The following is a 26,028-nucleotide window of genomic DNA, read 5'->3' as shown; positions in this document are numbered from 1 at the left end:
TAAGCTAGAATGAAAGGCACCTCCAACTGTTTAAGCTACACATGAAATATGTATTTACTGGCATACACCTTCTGTAAAACCTTCCATCTCAGCAATGCATGTGTCCAGTACATAATTTGTAACAGGAAAAACAGCATGTACATAAATTGTTGGTTAAAGTGGGGTTAAAACCTGTGCATTAATTTCAGCATACTGTAATACTATGATTAAAGTGGCAATGTCTTCAGTCAACCTCACAACTATAAGCAATATTTTGGTTTCAAATTCTGATTCTAACATAGTGGTTGGTGATTTATAGAAGTTGTAAACTATTATTTGCATATTGCCAACCATCAAAAAACTTATCAACATTGTTTGGTGATAGTGTTGCTATAAGCTCCCACACAAAATGGTTTAATTACTTTTTTATTAGATTTAATTGCATTTTTAGGCATGAAGTTCATAAAGCATTTTAAAATAGATACTTACAGATAGTGAGTCCTCTCCAACTTGGCTACTTGCAAGAGCCATAATATTTGGAGAATAAAATTGCTTGTACATAGAGGCGCCTTGACAGGTGTCAATTATAAACAACAATTCATTGTACCTGTAAATAAAATATTACTTAAGTTACATAGTTAATAGTTAGCAAAGGTAGAGACAGAGGGAAAGATGAAAATTCTCAGCACCTCAAATCAATCTTCAGTAGCTGGTGCATTTTATAGTTATATTCTCTGTTTATATCATGGATGTTTTGATACTTTATCTGAAGAAAACAAGTTCTTTCTGAGAGGGTGGCCTTGGGACAACTACCCTACTTTCTCAGACCTAAAACTAATTCTAAATACCCAGCAACTCTTCAGACACATGAACTATTAAAAGGATACCATGATGATGAGCACTAATGTAAGAAACCCAATTGATATATAATAGCAACTGGACACCAATGGGAAAACATAAGTTCAGACTGGAGAAATATATCCCGTTCCCTACCTGCCAGGAATGCTTTTTAATAATTGACACATATATCATAGCACATCAGTGTGTCAAATCAGTATGCGTTTAACTCATTTGATTAGATGCACACCATTCTGTTAAAGGAACAGTAACACCAAAAAATGAAAGTGTATAAAAATAATTATGATATTATGTACTGGTGCCCTGCACTGGTACAGCTGGTGTGTTTGCCTCAGAAAGACTACTATAATTTATATAAATACTCTGATGTGTAGTATGGGGGCAGCCATTCAAAGGAGAAAAGGCACAGGCACATAGCAGATAACAGATAAAGCCCCATTATCTTCTACAGAGCTTATCTGTTATCTGCTATGTAACCTGTGCCTTTTCTCCTTTTTTCCAGGTTGAATGGCTGCCCCCATGGCTACACAGCAGCTTATTTATATAAGCTATAGTACTGTTACTTTAGCAAATACACAACTTTACCTGTGCAGGGTAACAGAACATTATATTTTAAATACTTTAATACACTTTCATTTTTGGCGTTACTGTTCCTTTAAGTGGGTTGTTAGAGCTCAGCAACAACACTTAACTCTAACAGCACTACAAATCTATAATCCCCAATGCAAAATGGACATGAAGTTGCAAATGGGGGCTTACAGTTTGGGCCACTCTTTTCCATAATGGAAGGATTCAGGGAAATTGTTTAATATAAGCACTGTTACTGCTTGGTAAAAATAACAGCACTTAGTAGATTGGGACCCCTATATAAAATGTTAAAATGCCCATAACTACTTTCACCATTTGTATCTTTACAACATATTAAAATGTATAAGTCTAAAACTGTCTGCAACAATAACAAAAATGTTCCAAGTATAAAAAAGAGACAAGGTGATGAGTGATGTTTTGAGGGCATTAGTTAATGGCCTCCATTAAAAGATGACAGAATGTGTATTCATTATACAAAAAGCAATGTTTCATGACAGATTTGGTCATATATATAAAAAAAAAAAGCTTTTGCATCTCCTGCTGAGTGTTACTCATAGCTGGCTTGTCTATGAGAAACCATTATAGGATGGTATAAACATGTTTTTCTGGCTATAAGTAACAGGAATAAGTAATAATTCAACGAATACTTATAGCAGAAATAGTACTATGGGTCACACTATAAACTCAATGAACTGATAATCCTGCTGTAGTGCTGAAGAGAGAAAGTACAGCAATATAATATACCCTTGGCAATTCTGCTGTAAAGACAGAGTTAACAGAAAACAAACTGAAAAAGTGAAAAGGCATCAGAAAACCTTGCATACAAGCATCCCTCAACCCACATTCCAAGGCCAAGCTCTGTATACTGGAGGTAAGGCATACAAGCAGTAGATACAGTTAAACGTCAGTTTTACATCCACTGATTTAAAATTTCCCTCATTATCACCATCTTTTTGTGGTCCCACCAATATATATTGCATAATGCATTTCCTAGATTTTACACCACTTTTTTCAGGTCCCATAAAAAACCTAAAATCCACTACTTTTGCAATAGATAGGGTCTGGCTGTCGCTTAGCACTACAGTGTGGCAGTTTCATCCTTTTAGAATTGGGCATACCCTCCTGCATACACAGGGCCGCCATCAAAGGGGTACAGGGGGGACAATTGTCCTGGGCCACGTGAGTTTTGGGTCTTATGGGGGGCCCGGCCCTGCTACATTTACTTATATTAGCAGGGCCCCTCCCTCTGTCAGCACCTAAAGCTGTGAGCTTTTACTCTACCTTCGCTGCACTGTCCGCCCCGTTTCCTATTGACCCAGGCCACCCCAGCCCAGATTGGCCCAACCAGCCCCAGCCCGACTTCACTTGTTAAATGATTAGAAAACAGAACTGAAAAATGAGAATTCCGTAAAGCTTCAAAAGATGAGGCACCTATCATACCATAGAGAATGAGATTCAACTGTCTGTGCTGTTAATCTCCAAATCAGAAGTATTACAGAAAATCCTTTAGCCAGTCTAACATTATAATAAACATAGAGCTTCTTTTGCTAGACAGCGTAGGAACCCATTTTCCAGCAAGTTACAAACATATTTTCTTTTTACAGGACTTAAAGGGAAATATGGATCCTGAACCCAAGACGTAGGTGTCCAACCTCTAGTCAGGGCATAACCCCACTCCCAGCTAACTAATCCTATCCCCTGTGCCCAGTGGGTAAGAAACAAAGGTCAGGAGGCGTCAGCATGGAGGTAGAAGTAGAGAGAGTTGGATGACCAAGGTTACATGTGCCCCCACAACCATGTACAGGGTGAGAGACTCTTTAAGCAAAGAGCAATTGCAACACATATTAACCTAGCCCACCAGATAAAGTAAGAACTTTTGCAATTTACATTTTTCAAGGTTTACATATCCTTTAGCTTAGATATAAAATGTGTACCTTCTTTTCTGCCACATCTGTTCAAATGCATCAGCTAGTTCCACGTTTGTAATTTCTTCTGAGTCTTGGAATTTCAGAAAACCATTCCCTCCATGACCTACAATTTAAAAAAAAAAAAAAAAAATTATATATAATCAAAATACTATACATATAGACTAAACATAGAAATATCTATGGCTTATGGTATTTTTGGAACTAAACAACAATATAAATCTAGTTTTCCTTATTACTTCCTGTCACTTCTTTAGTCAGGTCTTAAAATGAGCCGATAAAACTAATTACCAGTCCATTGAGAAGCCCTAATAATGAGCTACTCAAAGGCTGCTGCTTAGAGAAGGGAGGGGTTTGTTTTAGGGATGCGCTGAATCCACTCGTAAAGTATTCGTCCGAATACCGTACCGAATCCTTTTTAGCAAAAAAGTCACGCGATTTTTAGGATTCTAATTCGGTTCGGCCAGGGCCCGAATCTGAATTCGCCCAACAAAGGCCGAATCTTGGCCGAATCCCGATTCGGTGCATACCTAGTTTATTTGTTCAAAAGTAGATAGGGAGCTCTGAACAAATTGCCCTGTTTATAAAAGAAGAGAAGAGGTAAGGTCAGTGAAAATAGCCCAACTTGCATTAGTGCTTTAGGTAAAAAAGGAAAATATGGTTTTTTTCCATGAAAACAATTCAAAGTAGCTTACAGGAGATAAGTTGCCGGAAATACCTTTAGGCTTGCAAGTATGGAAATCTAAAGTGTTTTACATGTGGTGATCTGGCAGAATTAAAAGAAAATGTTGAAGAATTTGTTGCCCATGGGACATCTGGTTTCCATGGGTGACAGATCACTGCAGGTGCCATTAACCTAAGCTGGCCATACAATCACAAATAGAGTGCCAATAACCAGGCAATCATATAGATAAGATACCAGTAATTACCTGTCATATAGATAAGAATGTTACTCCTATCATCTGACAGAAGTCGCTTCAGTCGAGGGGTGCTTGGTGGAATTCTGCCAGTGAGCACTCGAAGAAAATTTTCTACAGTAACCTGAAAAAATATCATACATATATTTTACTACACAAGCAGTAAGAGCATCTTACGGCTTGATCATGACCTTGACTTTGCTTATTACAAAGGTCAACTAACAAAAATGCATTGTGACGGATGCTATTTTATGTAACCACAGCTTTCAGGAAAACCCCTCTCAAAGGCAGAAGACAGCTGGTAATTTTAATCATCATATCTACCATCCCCAATTTTTTGACTTTCAGTTTCTCAAAGATAATACATTCTTAAATCTGAATCTGCTTATTTATTCAAAAGAAAGTTATCATTTCAGTTAGTAGAATTAGCTTGTTATATATATATTTACAATAGTAATTATTATTTTCAAACTACAGCGTTAAAGGGGCAATTTACCTTAGAAGGAGAACTAATGTGAAAATGAAAAGAGAGAGATGCTGAAGGAGTAACTTGGTTATTTTAGAAACAGTATATAATTTTTAATTGATTATAATTAGAACATTTTCAGTATGATGAATCTTATATTACATTTTCATTTTCCTCCTCCATAGGTAGTCCATGGCTCCTCCAACTATCTTTTCATGCTTTACATGGTTCTCTCCTTTTTTCTTTTTTTTTTACTATTGTAATATCTACATTTGCCTATAGCTTATTATGCAAGAATTATTATAAATGTAATTGTAACAATTAATATGCTGTTTCAATAAAGTCTTGTTGAAATAAAAAAAAAAAATTCATTTTCCAATTGTTCCCCTTTAAAAACCGTATAAAACCGTAAAAACAAATAGGGATAGAAATGCTGTATTTTACATACTGAACTTCAGGCACCAACCTTAAAGTTTCAGAATCTCTATAAATGTAAATATTTTGACCTTCGATTTTGTTAAGAATATAAGCGACACTCATGCTCGGTGTGCTTTGAGCAGCTGTTGAGAAATTAAACTTAGGGGCAATCACAAATCATCAAGCAGAAAATGAGGTTCACATCGACAGAAGCTGATGTGGCACCTGGGTTCTCCAGCTTCATTTGGCACGGAGACAGGCCTAAGCTGGCCACATCAGCTCTGCAGGCACCTACCACCAAAGGGAAGCTTGTCCTACCTAACTTCTTAGTCTATTTTTTAACCAGTTAGCTTGTCTATGCCCACTGGTGGATGTCCCCCAAACTGGATAATCAGGACACAGTCCTGGAGGCAGCGGTAACTTGCTCCCTTGAGGCACTGGTAAACACGGATACACTTCCCTATAGAGGAATATCCTGCTACTACACCACAACCATCCCACAGAACCTACCTGACCCCACAAAGACTGTCCAAAATATATCAGGGTGCCAATGTCCCAAATGACAAAATGATGTGGGCTACTTTTTTTTCTGGGTTTGGAGTGTCCAGTTATACATACCTTTTGACATGAAATATCGGCATATATTGAGCATACCCTAGCATTTATGAACATATTGTCACCAAGCTTGAGCTTGTACTTGTTGGGCATAGCTGGTGAGCTAAATATTAGAAACCACAAGATGCTGTGTTACTTACAACTGTTTTATTATGGCAAAAAAACTATCCTCCTAACCTGGAAGTGGAATACTCCTCCCTCTCTGGCATTGTGGAAGAAATTGGTCAATGAAATCCCTCCAAAACAAAAGCTAGTATACCTCGCCAGAGGATGCCTAGAAAAATCTGAAAACTTTGGGAACCCTGGCTGAAATGACAGAAACAGGGTTGGACACTGTGGGGCACATTTATAAACACTGGGTAAATTTGCACCTGGGCAGTAACCCATTGCAACCAATCAGTGACATGAATTACAGCCCAGGTGTAAATTTGCCCAGTGTTTATAAATTACCCCCATTATCTTAATGTCTTGGTTCTATTTTCTCCCCCAGGCTCCTCTTTTGTTCTAGTTTTTTCTTTCCCTTTCCTTTCTCTCTGCTTCCTACTCTCTTCTTTCCCCTTCTGTTGTATTGAACATTTGTTGGAAAATTTTAAATAAAAACAAGATACTTTAAAAACTACTTTTAAACCACTAAAAATATACAATTAACATAGACTGTGTCTTAGAATAGTTCTTGGGCGGAGGATCCGGTTATAGCATATGGACAAGAAAAAGCTACAAATAACTAGGAGTTTCTGTTGATTTTGACTGTACCTTCTATTCCAGGAATGAGCAAAGAATCAGCAAACCATTACAGGGTGATAACCTCCTACATGCTGACAAACAGGGTTTAGATTCGACTGTAGTAAAGTTTTATATAAATTGAACATATTTATGCATAAACAGCAACAAACTGGCACTTACGGTTACTATGAGATGACAACAAATAACATATCAGAAAATTATTTCTTGCAGGCAGTGTATAAACATAAAATAAACCACTGTTATTTAATTATTATACAAATGCAGCAGCTTTACAGTTAAAATAAAGTATTGTTAATAGTTTCCATTCTATCCAATAGATTTATTTATATAAATACTGCAAAAGTAATATAACTATAAATGTATAGATTTTCCATTGCTGCTAAACCAAGCTAGAAAAAAAACTAATTAGGAAAGGAGAAAGGCACTTACAGGATGGGAAATTGAAGAAAAGAGACTATTATAAAATATACTGTTGGTTTATAAGTGCAGCTAAGTACATAGATGTGGTGGGGAAATAGAATTCACAAGCACAAGAGCAGCTTTTTCAATTTAAGTAAGCCAGAGGGGCATTTAAATATAAATAGGATTATCCACAGACCTTTTCAGCAAAAAGATCAATAGTAAACTGCATTGTGATGTTTTCTGAATGACCTGCATTGACTAAGATTCTTTTTTGCTACTAAGGTGTACAAACACAGAAAAGAAGTACAATCAAGGTGATTTATGGACCCAACAGTAAAGCTAAAAGGATTAGGTATACTACACACAATCTGAAGTTCATTGTTGAAAATGTACATTGTTGCATGAATCAGTAGGAAGTTTTAAGTATTTGCATAGTGACTCATTTATCATGATACATACACAGACTCATGGCAGCACTTTGTTCATTAGTTTTTGGGTGGTAATGTAACAGGCGAGAAACGTTTACTACATATGACCACTACTGCAGTTCCTGCACCAAGTTTTACATTTTTCTTTGCTTGTGTCTGTATAAAGTTTGCACTGTGGAAGTTTGGAGTACACTAATTTTAGCTGTATTCAAAAATAATATACTAAGAATCCAATGCTGCCATAAGTTGAAAGATGTCAGTATCATTTTAATATTACATGTGAACAGGTACTGTTCTGTAACAGTTACCTCATATCCTCGATAGTCAACTTCAACATCATCCCCATAGACATTCAACTCCATGTTTTTATGGCTAAATACAGTTGCTGGTTTAGGATTCCGTGAATTGCATGCCATATCATCAGCGAGCATCAAGACAATGTGACTGTGAGGGAAAAACAAGCAATCAACAAAAAATATGCATAAAACAAGATTTCTGAATTATACAAATTGCTATTTTAAGTCACTAATTTCACTTATTTTACTAATTTAAATTAGAAAATAATTTCTAGCATTTGGTATTCAGTAGCATCCTATTAAACAAAGACTATAAGACTAAGGGGCTGATTTACTTACCCACGAACGGGTCGAATGGAGTCCAATTGCGATTTTTTCGTATTCTTTACGAATTTTTCGGATCCAATACGATTTTTGCGTAAAAACGCGAGTTTTCCTATCCATTACGAAAGTTGCGTAAAAAGTTGCGCATTTTGCGTAGCGTTAAAACTTACGCGAAAAGTTGCGCATTTTTCGTATTGGATCCGAAAAATTCGTACAGAATCCGAAAAAATCGCAAAACATACGAAAAAGTCGCAAAATATTCGTTTTCAAGTCGAAACTTTTGCAATTCGGGTCGGATTCGTGGGTTAGTAAATCAGCCCCTAAGAGCGTATTTATGTACTGAGCGTATTTTCTGCGACATTTTCGTACATTTGCGTCAAAATTTGTGCGACAAAATCGTATTGACGCGCAGAGTATGAAAGATCATAGTCATTCAAGCTTCGGTATCGTGACTTTCCTTGGGCCAGGTCCCAAAATCATGCACAGAAGGATCAAAGTCAGAAAGGTTTTCCCACCAATTACGATCGTTTGGATACAAAAATTTTGTGACTTTGGGATCACCAATACGATATTACCATGACTATTATGATTTTTTCGTAAGCATTTTCGTGATATTTCCGATCATTAGAAATTATCGTATCCAATCCGAATTTTTCCCATTTCGGGAATCGAACTCTTACTTTGATGAATGTGCCCTAAGGCTTAATAACTATGAAAGCTCTATCCTTTCGGGAAGACCCTATGTAAAAAGAAAGCCAGTTTTATTAGGTTGACAAGAATTTTTTCGTCCTTACTAATGTAATTCACATTTGCTAAGGTATTGCTCTCTTGTGTGGCCTTTGTTGACATTTCGCATACAGGTATGGGACCAGTTATCCAGAATGCTCAGGATCTGGGTTTTTTTTTTTTTTTTTTTTGGATAAGGGGGTTTTCCGTGATTTAGATCACCAAAAAATCATGTAAACATTAAGAAACCCCAAAGAACTGGTTTGCATCCAATAAGGATTAATCATATCTTAGTTGGGATCAAGTATAAGGAACGATTTAATTATTACAGAGAAAAAGACATTAATTTTAAAAAATTAGAATTATCTGCTTATAATGGAATCTATTGGAGATGGCCTTCTCATAAATTGGAGCCATCTGGATATCGGCTTTCGAGATAATGGATCCCATACCTGTGTATGGTTTTTGCTTGGTACTGCGAAATAATGAGGTATTTTGGTTTTTCAAAAAGAAAAAAAATGAAGAAAACTAGGGTAATAGCAACAGCTTACATTATTATATGTGTGCATTATAAATTTGTAATATCTTTTTCCACCTTCAGTCCTTTTTGATATCTGCTGTTTACATATCCTTCCCTTTATTTTACTTATTATTATATCCATTCTTATTACACACCATTATATCCTAAATTGTAAGAAAGATGAGCCAGCAATTTGTCTTTCCTGTTTAATTTAGGCAAACCATTAAATTTTATCCTTGTATGAAAAAAGGAAAAAAAATATATATAGGAAGCTGAGCAAATCGGTAAACCAGATCTGTCCCAAATATTAAGTGACCAGTTTAACATTTCTTATTATTTCAGTGGCATCTGTTTCACTGAAACCTGTACCAATCTAGTTCTGCATCTGATTGAACTTTAGAACTATCTGACCTTTGAATACACTAAAGAAATCAGTAATTACATAAAAATGTGTCCTTTAGCTGTTTTAGAGTGATTTTTTTTTTTATTTTTCAAGTGAAATCTCAGAGGAACAAAAGCTGTTCCAGTTTTGCTTTCTATGCAGTGCAATAAAGCAGGGTTGTGTGGGTGTAAAATATATAACACATTCAACAGAATGCATTCACTCAACTTTTATCAGTATGGCTTATGGAGAGCAGCAGTCTCCCAAATAAAGATTATGTGGTGATTCTTTGTGCTGCATTTGTTTAACCCCAGCATGATTTAAAAATGTAAATTAAAATTTTTCCCTGATTAACAGATCCCTTATAAAAGCACAAGTCACTGTGTGACACTGTCCAAAAAATAAATCAGAAACAGTTACATAGATGTACAAGAACAACTATGCACATGCTGCTATGTAGTATAGCTTATTTACTAAGCAGTTTGTTTCTGAAATGGCAAAACAGTTTCCAGGGTTACCCAATGATACACAGCAGATGGCCATAGTATGAAGAGGCGGTGTGCAGAGTATTTGATACTATATTATGAACAATAAGCACAACTATAAATTTTGTTTACGAATACCTCCTTTAAGAAGTGAAACAGGCTTACCACACCCAAACAACTTTGTATAAACTGGGAGGACACTAATAAGTAACAAATGGGGTTTCTTGACAAAATGATTGTTGAGGAATAGGTTTACTGTCACAAAAGCTGCCTCTCAGACAGACCACACCCACATTTAAACAACACTCTGGTAGCTTATGTTAGCCCCACAGAACTGGAGAAAATGTTGATTATGAGGTTGTATGGGGAAATGGATCTAAACGTTCTTGATTCCAAGTCATTTCATACCCCTCATTCAAGGTACTGGGCATTGACCACATATCATAAGAACCACCTTGCCTATTGTGAACCATAGTCCCACTCTCAAAAAAATATTCAGATTTTTCTTTTATTGTGGTACAGTAGCTGGGAAGGCTCTAAAGAGAATGTATCTCCCAGAATAAGCCATGAACCAGAGCAAATATGCAGAATGACAATGGCTTTGTTCACTACGACTGGAAAAGCCAGTACAAGTGGTGATGATGAATCCAAAGGTCATGACCTATGAAAGATCATGACCCTGTCATTTTTCATATCTGAAAAGGGGTGGGCTGTGGGGGATAGGAAGGGAGAGATGAGCTTGTGCAATTTGATTCAGCAGGGGGTTTCAGTTAAGATATTACAATCACTGGGGGGTGCCTATCATGCCTAAATTCAACACTGCCAGCAGACTGACTATGCCCAAATACGAGCTCTTAATTTAACCCTTGGAAAAATGCTTACCTATCAGGAATGCCAAGTCTTTTAACACTCCGATACATGGACAGTGTATTTGCAACATGCCGATAATTGAACCAGAAACGAGATGTGCAAACCTTAAGAAAAAAAAAAGTTTTTTTGTGGTGGAATTCAACAGAATTCATCAAATAAATTTTGTCTAAAAGAATGCTACTAAAACTTAAAAGGGATTAATACCTTATTTTTTATGCTTGATATACATGTATGGGATCCATTATCCAGAAACCCATTATCCAGAAAGTTCTGAATTACAGGAAGGCAATCTCCTATAGACTCCATTATAAGCAAATAATTCTATTTTCTGAAATAATTTCATTTTTCTTTGCAATAATAAAACAGGACCATGTACTTGATCCCAATAATTAATCCTTATTAAGGGCAAAAAAAATTCTAATGGGTTTATTAAATGTTTAAAAAATGTATTAGTACAGTCTTAAGGTATGGAGATCCAAATTACGGAAAGCATTCTGGATAACAGGTCCCATGTACTGATACATCCTTTAATAGGTTTTTAATTTCAAACATTATTTGTCATTAATGACACAGGACTGATGCGCTTCTTCTAAGAGGCAGAAACCCTATGCCTCTTAAAGGGCTAATACAATTTCTCTATCTAAAATCTCTCTTTATATTTTGCTATATATTATAGACCTATCATTTGGATCTCCATACCTTACGTCTGCTAAATATCAATTAAATATTAAATATACCTAATAGGCTTGTTTTGCCTTCAATAAGAATTCATTATATCTTAGTTGGGATCAAGTATCAGGTACTGTTTTATTATTACAGGGAAAAGGAAATTATTTTTAAAAATTTGAATTATTTGCTTATAATGGAGTCTATGGCAGATGGCCTTTCTGTAATTCAGAACTTTCCGGATAAGGGGTCCCAACTATTTGTTATAATTTAGAAGAAAGCCTTTCATAATGGTTAACCCCATTAACTAGCATAGTGTTAATTTAATAAAGTTTTTGTTAATTTGGGGGCTCAAGGATATTGTGTGGTGTTAGAGCTTAAACCTCCTCCACATAATGGAGTTGAATTGCCCAAAGCAGCCGAGTGCATTCCGACATAGTGAAATATTTATCAAAGCAATAAATGCTTTGATTAAAGCAACATAACTATAATAATATTTGCATTTGATAATAAAAAATTATTATTGCACTTTTCAAAATCCATGTTAGATTTTTAAACCAAAGGCTTACCAAGACTGCCCAGTTGTTTGTGTGTCCACTACGAAAAAATTGCTCAGCTTTCTTCTGCAATAAAGGGCAAACAGTTATAGCGATAGTTTAAAAAACTATAAAGCAAAACAATGACTGACAGCAACCAGAGTGTGTCTAAACACTCCACCTTATACATCAGGTTATGAAATAATAATAATATCCAATAATACCCTTTATATAACTTCTTAAGTGGACTGGTGTCTCTTTCTCACACACCAATCTAGTGGTTCCCAAACTGTGGGACTGACCCCCTAGCAGAACTCAAAGCAAAGGGTAGGAAGGTTTAACCTCTAGGTCATATATGTCAACCACAAGGCCCGGGGGCCAAATCCGGCCCACCTGGCTGTTTTATGTGGCCCTTGGTGAGTGTGTCTGATCATCCAGCCTGATCAATTTCCATTTTCCTCTCATAGTAACTAAGACTAAGGGGTATATTTATCAAGCTGTGTAAAAAGTGGAGTGAAGCATTACCAGTAATGTTGCCCAAGACATCCAATCAGTATTTCAGATTTCAACAGTAGCAAAGCATCTATTGGCTGCTATGAGCAACATCACCGGTAATGTCTTACTCCACTTTTTACACATTGTGATAAATATACCCCTTATTATCTTACTAAGTATATTAATAAATAATTTGGCCCGCGACTTAGCCTATGTTTTAGATTTCGGCCCCCTTATGTGATTGAGTTTGACACCATCTCTGATGAAGCACCACATGGTGCGAAACGCGTTAGGAGAGTGGGTACCATGAGGCACTGGGATGCACCTATCCATTGTTTGGTATAGTATGCTTTATATGTTAGTTTTTTGTTCATTTGTTCATTTGAGCCAATAAATGTTGTTGTTTTTATTCCACTGAAAATTCTGCTGTTTATTCTAAGCCAATTAAGGCAAATGCCTTGTTACTGCCAAAGTTACTACTTAAAAATACAGCCAGGCTACTTGCAAAGAGCCTTTAAATATTTGGTAACCTTACTACTTGGGGGGATGCCTTCAAAAAATGTGCACGTCAGAATACTTGGGGTATAGCTGATTATACACATATTACTTTAGTCATTAACATTGATATACATGGGTGGGAGAAGATATACTGTTTCCTGTTCACAGTATGAGGGTATAGCTTAGCATGTGCATAGAATTTTCTGTATATTTTGACTTCAATAAATTTTCTTGAGTTTTCTTGAGAGAGTCTTACAAGACAACAACATAAGATGGCAAATCTCGCCATGTGTCAACCCCAAAAATAATGTTTTGCCCAATAAAAGAAAACATTATTCTAAGGCAAATTTGCTAAATACGTTCATTACAAAACTGCAATGGTTTTTGAGTAATTTGTATATATAATTGTTATTAGAAGTAGTGTTTGTCCATCCTTTTCTATTCTCTGCTCTGGTGGTTCTGGCATTTGAAACAATGTAACACAAGCCAGAAGATTGACAGACCTGTCTTGCTGCAGGAGACTGACCTTTGCAACACTGATTAAAAAGAAACAACCAGGAGTTAAGCAAATGCTGATTTCAGCTGCTAATTCAGGTCCTTCAGACTGATTTGTATGGGCAGGTATGATTTTCCATAAGATGGGGGACCACATCGGCTTGTTGAAGCATATGATCCTTTGGCCCTAGGGTCAATGAGATTGTGCCACAGCATGATCTTACTACTCATCAGTGCATTTTTGCAAAGAATGCTATTTGCCTGTAAATGAGGTATATCAGCCAATGCATGGCACGGGTTTTTCTAATGACACTGAAGCATTTAGAAGCACTAAAGAACCTCTCACTAGTGCAAAAGTTTTATCAAAATGTGAGATTAGAGTTAACCACAAAAAAACTCATCCATGTTCTATTCATTCCTATGGGATTTTCCGGGGTGCATTCAATAAATAGTGAATTCTATCACCCATTGATATATACACTTCTAAATCCCATCTTGCATTTTGATAAATCTGCCCCTTAGTCTGGTAAACAAAACACATAGCCCAGAAAAATATGTAGCAAATATACTTGAAGCAATACAGTTAATTAACACTAAGAGGAAATTACATACAACACACACAACAATATTAAGAACACATAGCATAGTAAGAAAGGTCTTAGGGCACGCCCAATGAATTAAAAAGATGAAAAATTAACTCTTTACTGATGGTAAACAATTTGGTAAATTAGGGTGGAAATGTAATTGTTACCTTGTACAAGCAGAACAGAATTCATCATTCAATATTTTATATTGGCATCATTATTATGTTTATTTCTTCATTTCTTTATTAATTAAATGGCACATTGTTCAGCTGGTTTTCCGATAGGAAACATGCTAACAATTAAGATTCTGGTGCCTGATGCATACTGAGATCCAGGAACAAAAATCTTATGCAAGTTCTGATTAAAGAAGCAATGAGAAAGGACCAAAGGTCCCCATACTAGGTGCTATTGAATTATAAGAGTAGTATGGGTTACCAGATTTTACGAACGTATGCAACTTCTTATGTAATTCATTAATACTTATATTTCTAATACATATTTATTTACAGTATACTAAAATGTAAGAAACTGATAAGACGCCCGGTACTAAACCAAAGCGCCATTGTCTACCAAAAGTCCATAGTAAATCAATTGAATGACTATCGCCTTGTACCTAAGCGTAATCGCAAAATACGATTAAAGACGTACGAAACACCATCCTCTCATACATACCTCAAGGTGCTGAGCACTAATCATAAGCCTCACATCAATGACAGCCAGGAGTAATACAGCTCCCGGTAACCAGGCACTACAAGAGAACGCCATGCCTTCTAGTTGACAACAGGAAGCGGCAGAAGAAAACTTCCGCGTCATGTGACTAGTGTCACAGCCCCAGCCCTTGGCGTTTGGGACTCATGGGATTTGGGCTCATTATAGCAGTGGGTTAGGTCTTGTATGTCGGTAATTGAAGTACGATGTGTTAGACCAAACCAGTTTTGTCTTTTTAATCTGGTTTTCTTTTTTCTATAATTCCTAATTTTAGATCGAACACAGCACGTATAACAGTAAAGGAAGGGTGTGGTAACATAGCCACCATAATTATACCTGCAATGACTTAATAGACTGTGTCAGATGCTAGACGTTGTATTAGTTTAAAACAAACGTATTTTTTATTCTCCGATGATGCAGTACACATAATATGGGGGTAGGTAAGACCCTGAGGGAACAAGGACTTGGGGAAACATGGATTCCGTCTATGCTAGGAGTAGGGAGCAGAGGCTAGGGTGCAACCATTTAAAAAAAAAAATAAAAAAGTGGGGGGGTCGGGGGTGGGTAGTTTTGATGCAATGTTTATTGAGCTAGTATTTCTGTGTTCCATGCAGATAGTGTTGCCACCTTTTCTGATAAAAATATTACTTGTGTTCCTATTTTTTATGTTTGTTTAAAGTGTATTTTTTACAGACATGCTAGTGGTTGAAGTAGCCAATGAGTGTTGGGGCCAATGACTGACACCCATGTGTTTGGATGCAAAAGATGCTTGACCTGTTGTCCTCAGCTGTGTGGTACCTCAGAACTTACATTGTTAAGTTATAGAAGCAACAGTTTTCTCAAGGTCATGATGTGCCCAGGTGCAGAATTTGTGTTAAGTGCCCTAAAGCTGATGCCAGACGTGGCATTTTTACGCTGCGTATTTTCTAATTCTCTCGGCGGCTGAAAAACACAAGATATCATCATCCATAGAAATAACTTAAACAGTCTCGATGGAAAACACACTATGCGTATATACGCTAGAAAGCGCGTTACCACAGACTTTTCATGTGTTTGCCGAAATACGCCGTTATTTGCACAGCAACCTATTCCTATGTATACACAAAGGCAGCTGCCAGACCTTGTGGAAATACGCAGCGTTTTTTTACTATTTCGCACTATTAGCTCCATGGGAAACGGGATCTGCTACGTCACCAGTACTAGGCTGAAAAACGCCATAGTCAGGGGCTGTGTGGGTTGTGCGGCATTTTTAGGCGGAGAAAATACGCAGCGTAAAAACTCCACGTCTGGCATCAGCCTTAACTTTGCCATGTATTGTGTAAAGTCCCATATTTGTACAAGTAGTTCACATTCTGAGCTAGGGTTGCCCACTGTTACATGCCAATATAATTGCCCGGTAAAACTATAGGGCAAACTTCCAAGTTGTATAATATTGTAGTGGTCTTTACCTACTTAACATCATTCATTAATTGTTTTCTTATCTTATTCTCTATATTTTTCTTTTGCACCTAGGGGGTTGCCAGAAGGCTGGTATTTTACCAACCTATCCAGTAAATCACTAGCTAAGATTAGGGCTAGTTATACATATTTATTGGTAATGTACCTGCTGTTAAATTTGTAATTCCCAGCAGGATGAATTGGAATTTCCCTAAATTGTCTCTAGGTTACAGGATGAGAATTATTCAATTGTATGTACTACATAGAGCTTATTACACTGCTCTAGTAAAACTCTTCCAAATGTCTCCTTTCGTTCCAGACCTATGTAAAAGATGCACTTTACAAAGGGGGTCCTTCACTCATATGCTTTGTGATTGTAACAAGCTTAAAGTTTACTGGTCCCCAATCTCAGATAAAGTGGGATCTGTAATTTTAAATTTCAAAGAAGACCCCTAAATTATGTTTACTTCATTGGGAATTAAGTACCTGACTTTTTTCTTCAAATATTTGTCCAGAAAGCTTAATTTTTAGCAAAACGAAATGAAAAAGTAGTGATCTCCCAGATGTTCTAACATAGATAAAATAAAACTTATAAGCTAGAACAACTGGTATACCTTAAAAGAGGAAACATTTTTTGAAAATATTGTGGTCTGACTATGCAGCAGGATATAAATGAACTGACCAAAAAATGTTTTAGAAAATAGAAACCACAGTGAAGGATTACTTTGATTTCAATAAACAGTCCATAAGATCAACCTCAACACTATGGGAGGCCCACAAAGCAGGGATAAGAGGGAAATTTATATCACTTACCTTACACAATAAGATACAAAAGCAACATAAGAAACTCCAATAATAAACTAGAAAGGGAAGTTTGAGAACAAACTTCATGTTGGGTTGAAAAACATGAAGTCACTGAATGGGCTTTGCCCACTTTCTCTAACCTTGGACCACAGTTATATAGTAAAAACCACTGTGCAAAGTTTGGGGACCCTGGTTTTGTCTGAATTGCAGCAACTTAAATTTCCCCACTGAAAGTCAACGACATCTGATTGGCGGTTGGTGGCTCCATCTCTTTTTTCTAACCTGGAGACTAACTCTGTGAAGTTTAGGGACCCTAGGATTAATAGTTAAAGAACGGCAGCAATTAATATTTAAACCAATAAAAGTCAATAGGTGAATTGTGATTGGTGGTTGGTGGCTCCGCCCACTTTTTCTAACCCAGTGACAAACAGTGGGCCCTGGCATAAATAGTTTGAGAATGACAGCATTTTAAATTTAAACCAATAAAATTCAATGGATGAAATCTGATTGGCTGTTAGTGGCCCAACCCACTTTTCCTATTTAAACCAAAAAAATTCAATAGGTGAAGTCTGATCGCCTGTTGGTAGCTCCAACCACTTTTTAAAACCTAAAAATGCAGTTCCCTAATGACCCTGGTGTTAATACTGTGAGAATGGCAGCAGGTTGAATTTTTGGGCATCCAACAATCATCATATTTTCATTCAGGCTGAGCCCATGACTGTGTGATTCAAGTTTGGGGGGTGCAGCCTCAAAGCTGTAAGATTGGCAGCAGTTTCAATTTTCCCATAAAAGTCAATATGATTGGCTGCTGTTGGCCCCTCCCACTTTAAAAAAAAAACTTGAATGCGTAGTCACCTAGTGACTGACTGTGCAAAGTTTGGAAAATCTAGCATCAAACCAATAAAAAATTTGATTGGCTGTTGGTGGCTCCACCCACTTTTCAAAACTTAAACTGCAGTCCCCTAGTGACCAAGTGTAAAATGTTTGGGGACCCCGGTGTTATTACTGTGAGAATGGCAGCAGGTTGGATTTCCGCCAAATCAATAGGTAAAATCTGATTGGTGGTTCACAGCTCCGCCCACTTTTGGGCATCCAGCAATCATCATATTTTCATTCAGGCTGACCCCATGACTATGTGATTTAAGTTTGGGGAGTGTAGCCTCAAAGCTGTAAGATTGGCAGCAGTTTCAATTTCCCCATTAAAGTCAATGATTGAAATTTGATTGGCTGTTGTTAGCCCCTCCCAATTTGGGGTCATCAAACAAATGTTGCTGTTTCATTCGGGGTGACCCCATGATTATGTTATTCAAGTTTGGGGGGTGTAGCTTCAAAGCTGTAAGTGCGGCAGCAGTTTGAAAATCTTCCCTGTCAAAGTCAATGGGAAAATTGGGGGGTTCAGAGCGGCGCCACAAAAAGACGGGGGGTGGGATCGCGTAGAAAAGCACAAGCAACATGCTCTGCTATAGGGCGAAGAAGTGTGGGGAGTTTGGGTGTTGTACCCCTAAAACTGTAGGAGGAGTAGCACTTAGAAAATGGGGGGCGCTAAGAATAAGAAGAAGAAGCGGAAGAATAAGCCAAAGTCTGTTGGGGTTTTAACCCTACATAATTAAATTAAAAGACTTGGATGCAACAGAGAAACCCTGTCCCTAGACAGAAATAAACAGACTCACAGAGAACTAAAGCAAATCCTTATTAGTGATGTAACAAAGAGACTAAAATGGGTGAACTACTGTACACTATTAGGAATGAGGGAATAAATCACATACTCTTAGGGGCAAATTCATCAAAGTACAAGTTTGATTCCCGAAATGGGTAAAATTTGGATTGGATACGATAATTTCTGATGATCGAAAAAATCACGAAAATGCTTACGAAAAATTTGTATTAGTCACGATAATATCATATTGGCGATCCCAAAGTCACAAAATTTTCATATCTGACGATCATAAATGGTGGGAAAACCTTTCTGACTTTGATCCTTCTGTGCATGATTTTGGAAACTCCCATAGGAATCAATGGCACTCGACAGCTCCAACCTGGCCAAAGGAAAGTCACGATACTGAAGCTTGAATGAATTCGAAACTTTCATACTCGGCGTGGCAATATGATTTTGTCTCATAATTTTTGATGCACAGTATGAAAAAGTTGTGCAAATTAGCGGAAAATTGGCGAAAACATGCAAGGTACGAAAAAGTCGGTTTCGGACCGATCGTACTTTAATAAATCTGCCCCTTAGCATGGCGACTTACAGGAACACATTCAGTGTAAAAATGAAACTAGGTAAAATAGAAAAAATATTTGTAGTTTGTTAGGCAAAAATGTACACTGCTTCCTGCTTTTAGCTTTCGAACCTCTTAGTTAGTGACTTTGGGGTAGGGATGCACCAAATCCAGGATTCGGTGAATTCACACTTCTGGCCGAACCGAATACGAATCCTAAAAATCACATAAATTTTTGTCACGCAAACACAGAAGTTGACATTTTTTCGCCGCAGCGACATTTAACCCTTCCGAAACCTTATTAGCATATGCTAATTAGGATTTGGTTCTGTATTCAGCCAAATCCCTTATGAAGGATTTGGGGGTTTGGCTGAATCCAAAAAGATGGATTCGGTGCATCCCTACTGAGAACACAGAGAAGGTGTTTTTTATCGCCTCAATTTTATTTTATGATTAAATCCCTGTACTCACACCAACAACTACACTTAAAGGGAAACGAAAGTCAAAGTCACTTGGGGGTGCCAAAATGTTAGGCACCCCCAAGTGACTTTAACCGCTTACCTCGTACCCCGGGCTGGTGCCCCTGTTAGGAGAAAACAGCACCAGCCCGGGGCACCTGGAGCGCAGCGCTTCCGTCTTCCTCGCTTCCTTTTCCTGAGTGCCAGCGGTGGGCGCATGCGCAGTAGAGTGAAAAGCCGACTTTAACATTTAAGTTCGGCTTTTCACTCTACTGCGCATGCGCGCGCAGCGAATCAGCAGCAAGGAAGCGCCGGCAGCTACCCCGGGCTGGTGCTGTTCCTTCCTCACAGGGGCACCAGCCCGGGGTAAAAGGTAGGCGGTCAAAGTCACTTGGGGGTGCCTAACATTTTGGCACCCCCAAGTGACTTTGACTTTATTTTTCCTTTAAGTTACCAGGATTATGTAATATACCTATATCAATTGAAAATGGGAAAAGGCAAGTTTGCCTCATCTCCACTTCTACATACTCTTAGGCACACATTTACTAATCCACGAACGTCCGAAAAGCGTCCGAATGCGTTTTTTTCTTAATGATCGGTATTTTGCGACTTTTCCGCAAATTTTTCGAGCGCTCAATACGAAAAAGTCGCGACAATTCGCGAAAGTCGGAATGGCTATGAAAAAGTCGCGACAATTCATGAAAGTCATAATGGCTATGAAAAAGTTGCGACAATTCACGAAAGTCATAATGGCTATGAAAAAGTCGCGACAATTCACGAAAGTCATAATGGCTATGAAAAAGTCGCGACAATTCCCGAAATTTGTAATGGCTATGAAAAAGTCGCGACAATTCCCGAAATTTGTAATGGTTACGAAAAAGTCACGTCAATTTACGAAAAAGTCGTAACGGTGACGAAAAAAACGCAAAATGTTCGTTTTCCAATCCGAATTTTTCTCATTCGGATTTGTGGATTAGTAAATCAGCCCCTTAGTATTGAGCCACTAGCTACAGCAATTCGACAATTCCCAGATATTACAGGACGTGTAATAAAGGGGAACACATTTTTGATCCCTTTATCCCTGTGTCAGCGGGGGCCTCCGGCACCCACGGGAAGGGTGAAGTCAGGATCAAGGAGGAAGGCCGCTTCCAGCGAGTCCGAGCGAAGTACAGATGCAGGGTAATCCAATAGCGAGGTCAGGTTCAGGCAAAGGTCACTTAAGGCAGGCAGCAAGGTTCAAGGTCAGGAACAGGCAATTAAACAGCAACAGGAAAGCAGATGAGACAAATAGAGACCCAGGAACACAATAGGTATATTGAGCTATACTCGGGCATTGAACCTGGGTCTCTGGCGTCCTTTTAAGTTTGAATTTGGCGCCATAGCGCGTGACGTTATCGCGCCGGCGTCCTTGCGCCCACGTGGAGTCCTGGGCGCCGCCATCTTGGATCCGCCACGCTGAGAAGGAGGACGCCGCCGCACACCAGGTAGGGAGCGCTTCGTGACAGTACCCCCCCCCCCCACGGGGGGCCACTGGACCACCAGGCCGAGGCTTCAGAGGGAATTGACCATGGAACGCCTTCACAAGACGAGGAGCATGTACATCAGAATCTTTCTCCCAGGAGCATTCCTCAGGGCCGAATCCCTTCCATTGGACGAGGTACTGGAGTGATCCCCTGGAGAGCCTAGAATCTAGAATTTTCTCAACTTCGTACTCTTGCTGACCATCCACGAGGACGGCAGAAGGAGGGGACTGAGCAGAGGAGAAGTGATTGAGCACTACTGGTTTCAACAAGGAAACGTGGAACACGTTAGGAATCCGCATCTCTGGGGGAAGTTGTAGCCGGACTGCCACGGGATTGATCACCTCAGAGATGGAGAAGGGACCCAGGAACTTTGGACCCAGTTTCGGAGATGGTACCTTCAAGCGGATGTTCCTGGAAGAAAGCCAGACTCTTTCACCAACCTTGTATGGAGGGGAAGGCTTTCTCCGACGATCAGCGAAGGTCTTGTGTACCAGGGAACTTTTCTCCAAATTAGACTTGGTGGCAGCCCAGATAACAGACATGTGAGCCGCCAGATCATCTGCAGCGGGGACTTCAGAGAGGAGAAAATCTTGAGGGAAGGCCAAAGGATGTTGACCATACACCGACAAGAAAGGAGATCTTCCAGTGGAGGAGTGACTGGCATTGTTGTGAGCGAATTCCGCCCACGGGAGTAAATCCGACCAGTCGTCTTGGCAAAGGGAAACATGGTTTCGCAGGAATTGTTCAAGAGCTTGGTTTACACGCTCTGCTGCCCCATTGGTCTGAGGGTGATAGGCCAAGGAGAACTGAAGAGATACTCCCAGAGACTTGCACAAGGAGCGCCAAAATCTGGAAACAAACTGAGACCCTCTATCGGAGACAATTCCCACAGGGAAACCATGTAAACGAAAGATATGCTGTACGAAAAGATGAGCCAGTTCTACAGCCGAGGGGAGTTTCCTCAAGGGTATGAAGTGTGCCATCTTGCTGAAGCGGTCTATCACTACCCAAATCACAGTGTTACCACAGGAGGGCGGCAACTCCACAATAAAGTCCATACCCAAATGCGTCCATGGGCGAGAGGGTATTGGCAATGGATGCAGAAGACCGCAGGGTCGAGAGTGGCTGGCTTTAGTGGTGGCACATACTGTACAAGCTGCGACAAAGTCTTGGACATCCTTGCGGATGGTCGGCCACCAAACTAGATGTCGAAGAAGCTCAAGAGTCTTTTCCGAACCAGGGTGGCCAGCTAGATCGTGACCGGATGAGTTGCTCCCTCTAAGAGGTGTCGCCATTCCTCGAGGGCGAGTTTGGTTCACGATTCCCAATGTCGTAATTCTGCTCGGCGGAGGAAAACTTCTTGGAGAAGTATGCACATGGATGGAGCTTACCATCTGCAGAATGTCTCTGGGAAAGGATAGCACCTGCTCCTAAATCAGAGGCGTCGACTTCAATAAAGTAGGGTAGGTGAGGCTCTGGGTGTCGAAGAACAGAGGCCGAAATGAAGGCATCCTTCAGGGACTGGAAGGCTTCAAGGGCCACAGGAGGCCAACAATTGGGTCTCCCTCCTTTGCGGATGAGGGAAAGGATAGGAGAAATGCGGGAAGAAAAGCCTTTAATGAATTGGCGGTAATAGTTCGCAAATCCTATAAACCTCTTGATTGCTTTAGTACTCTGGGGAAGTGGCCACTTCTGGATAGCAGATACCTTGGCGGGATCCATTTCGAAGCCCCTAGACGAGATAATGTAGCCCAGGAAGGAGATCTTTGGTACTTCGAAAGTGCATTTCTCCAACTTGGCGAAAAGAGAATTTTCTCTAAGGCGAGAAAGGGCTTCTTTGACTTGGGAGCGATGGGTCTCCAAATCTTGAGAGAAGATAAGGATGTCATCCAGGTACACGACAACAGACTTCCCCAGGAGGTCCCGAAAAATATCGTTAACGAACTCTTGGAAGACGGCTGGAGCGTTGCAGAGGCCGAAGGGCATCACGAGGTACTCGTAATGCCCATCACGGGTATTGAAAGCCGTCTTCCACTCATCGCCCTCTCGGATCCTGATGAGATTATAGGCCCCGCGGAGATCCAACTTAGAGAAAATCTTGGCCCCTTTAAGTTGGTCAAAAAGTTCAGAAATAAGGGGTAAAGGGTATCTGTTCTTAACAGTTATTTTATTGAGACCCCGGTAGTCAATACAGGGGCGGAGTCCACCGTCCTTCTTTTCGACAAAAAAGAAGCCAGCTCCTGCTGGGGAGGTAGAAGGACGGATAAATTCACGCTGAAGATTCTCAGAGATATACTCCTTCATGGCAGCCGTCTCTGCAGGGGATAAGGGATAGGTCCGCCCACGGGGTGGCATGGTTCCAGGAAGGAGATCAATAGGGCAGTCATACCGCCGATGCGGGGGAAGAAACTCTGCTGACTTTTTACAAAAAACATCAGAGAAGTCCCTGTAGACGGAGGGTAGAGCTGAAAGACTCGTAGAGGAGACTGTAACCCGCTGGAGTGGCTGAGGAATTAAACAATGTCTTTGGCAGTACTGACTCCAACGGGAGATTTGACCCGATGACCAGTCAATGGAGGGGTTATGGAGTCGTAGCCATGGCAACCCCAGCACAACAGGAGACGAAGGACATGGAATGATCAGGAATGACATCTTTTCCAGATGTAGTGCTCCAATCTGGACAGATAGTTCACCGGTGGTTAAAGTGATGGTGTCCGTGGAGAGAGGTCTGTCATCGATGGCGAAGACCCGAATAGGAGGAGTCATTGGAAAGAGGGAAATGCCAAGTCCATAAAGTTTCCTGCAGCTCCGGAATCAAGGAAGGCTGAGACTGGAATTGCCTGGCAGTACAACCGGATCTGCATAGGAACATGAAATTGGTGAGATTGTTCTGCTGACTTAGGAACAATACTACCAGCAAAAGAAACAACAGTCTTACTTGAAGCAGGAGTATTCCCCAGCTTGACAGGGCAGGAAACCGCTAAGTGGGATTGTCCGCCGCAGTACAGACATAGGCCGGAAAGGCATCTCCGAAGCTTCTCTTGTGCAGATAGTCGAGCCTTCCCAAGTTGCATGGGTTCCTCCGAAGGGGAAGTGGTAAACTGCGGAGAAGACGGGGGTATCATAGGGTTCTGGAAGCGCGGAGCCAGGACTGGATGAGACTTTTTACTCCGCTCTTTATCAGCCTGATGTTCTTTAAGGCGAGTGTCCACCTTAATAGCGAGAGCAATCAAATCTTCAAGGGAGTCAGGTAGATCTCTGGATACCAGGTCATCCTTCAGACGGGACGATAGGCCTTGGTAGAAGACTGCCTTATAAGCCTCCTCATTCCAGGAAGTTTCCGCCATGAGGGTTCTAAAGTCTATGGCATACTCACTGGCACCGAGACTGCCCTGGCGGATTTGCAGCAGGCGTGAAGAGGCAGTAGCGACCCGACCAGGGGCATCAAAGATGGTTCTGAACATCTGTAGAAATTCCTTCACATCAAATGTCAGGGGTGACTGACTCTCCCAGAGAGAAGTTGCCCATTCCAGTGGTTTGCCCTCCAGACGAGACATAACGTAGCCCACCTTCGCTCGCTCACAGGAGAATTGGGAAGGTTGGAACTCAAACTGAATCTGGCATTGAGTCACGAATCCCCTGCAGGCCTGCGGATTGCCACTGTAGCGCGGAGGAGGAGGTATTTATTTGATGACGTATTGTTAATTACTAATCCACTGCACAATTTACTTTCAGTTTTATCAAAATATGGATTAAGATCAGGATATAAATTGAAGAACCCTTAAAATCCAACTTTCATTATAATTGGAAAACTATCTCTCTAAAATACTTGGGCATTCATATAGGGAGGATGCATTCCAAACTATATCTTGGCTAGGAAGATCTCAACAATCAAATGACAATAATGCCTAAGTTGTTGTATCTCTTCCAGACACTACCGATATCTGTTCCAAAAAGTATCCTCAAAGACTTACAGGCAACATTTTTTACATTTATCTGGGCCAAGTCCAAACATAGAATCCCCAAAACTATAATGAAGGCACATAACCAACAAGGGGGCCTGGTGACACCTTAAATTCAGCAATACTATAAAGCATCATAAAACAAATTTTGGGATGGACCACATTAGACCACAGATCTAAATAGATACTTGAGCTGTGCTCCAATTTCTCTAAGTTTCTATATATGGAGGACTAGATATTGAATCCCATCCTAATATGACACATCCAATTAAATTTACCCTAGACCTCTGGAGAAAATGCAACCTTAAATATAAACTAGGATCATCACTATCATACGTTACACCTTTTCTCTATCAATACGGCCTACTGCAAAAGGCCTTGATCTCTGGAATATATCGCCTATTTATCAGATTGCCTATCTCCCCTTTCCCAAAGCACAAGTATATTGTGCAATGGAAAAAGAAAATTGCAAATAAGCAATTCTTTTCTTCCTAGTTAGTCTGTGATTTTATTTTTATTCTCTTTTTTATTTTTTTGCTATCTATGTATATGCTGTATACCATGAATATTGCATTGTTCAAATTTGAACTTTCATGAATTCGACACCGATGTCTACAACAGTACTGAACTTTTATTACTGGCTGTATCGACTTGTACATGACTGAAAATTCAATAAAATTTATAAGTTATAAAAAAGAAAA

The 26,028-nt window shown here is 39.5% G+C and overlaps 1 protein-coding gene across 1 annotated transcript in view; it reads right to left on the bottom strand.

Moving 5' to 3' along the window:
- pigk (phosphatidylinositol glycan anchor biosynthesis class K) overlaps positions 1 to 15,018 on the bottom strand; it is a 65,619-nt gene extending 50,601 nt beyond the window's left edge. Inside the window, 7 exon segments of the mRNA NM_001079241.1 lie at positions 469 to 586; positions 3,360 to 3,456; positions 4,280 to 4,391; positions 7,648 to 7,783; positions 10,955 to 11,046; positions 12,178 to 12,231; positions 14,889 to 15,018. Coding sequence (NP_001072709.1) covers positions 469 to 586; positions 3,360 to 3,456; positions 4,280 to 4,391; positions 7,648 to 7,783; positions 10,955 to 11,046; positions 12,178 to 12,231; positions 14,889 to 14,981 — 702 coding nt within the window. The 5' untranslated portion in view covers positions 14,982 to 15,018.
- Positions 15,019 to 26,028: the final 11,010 nt, after the last annotated feature.

Source organism: Xenopus tropicalis, chromosome 4 (assembly GCF_000004195.4).
Source record: "Xenopus tropicalis strain Nigerian chromosome 4, UCB_Xtro_10.0, whole genome shotgun sequence".
NCBI classification, from domain to species: Eukaryota; Metazoa; Chordata; class Amphibia; order Anura; family Pipidae; genus Xenopus; species Xenopus tropicalis.
The sequence above is the reverse complement of the archived record's forward strand: the minus strand, read 5'-3'. Positions and strand labels throughout refer to the sequence as shown.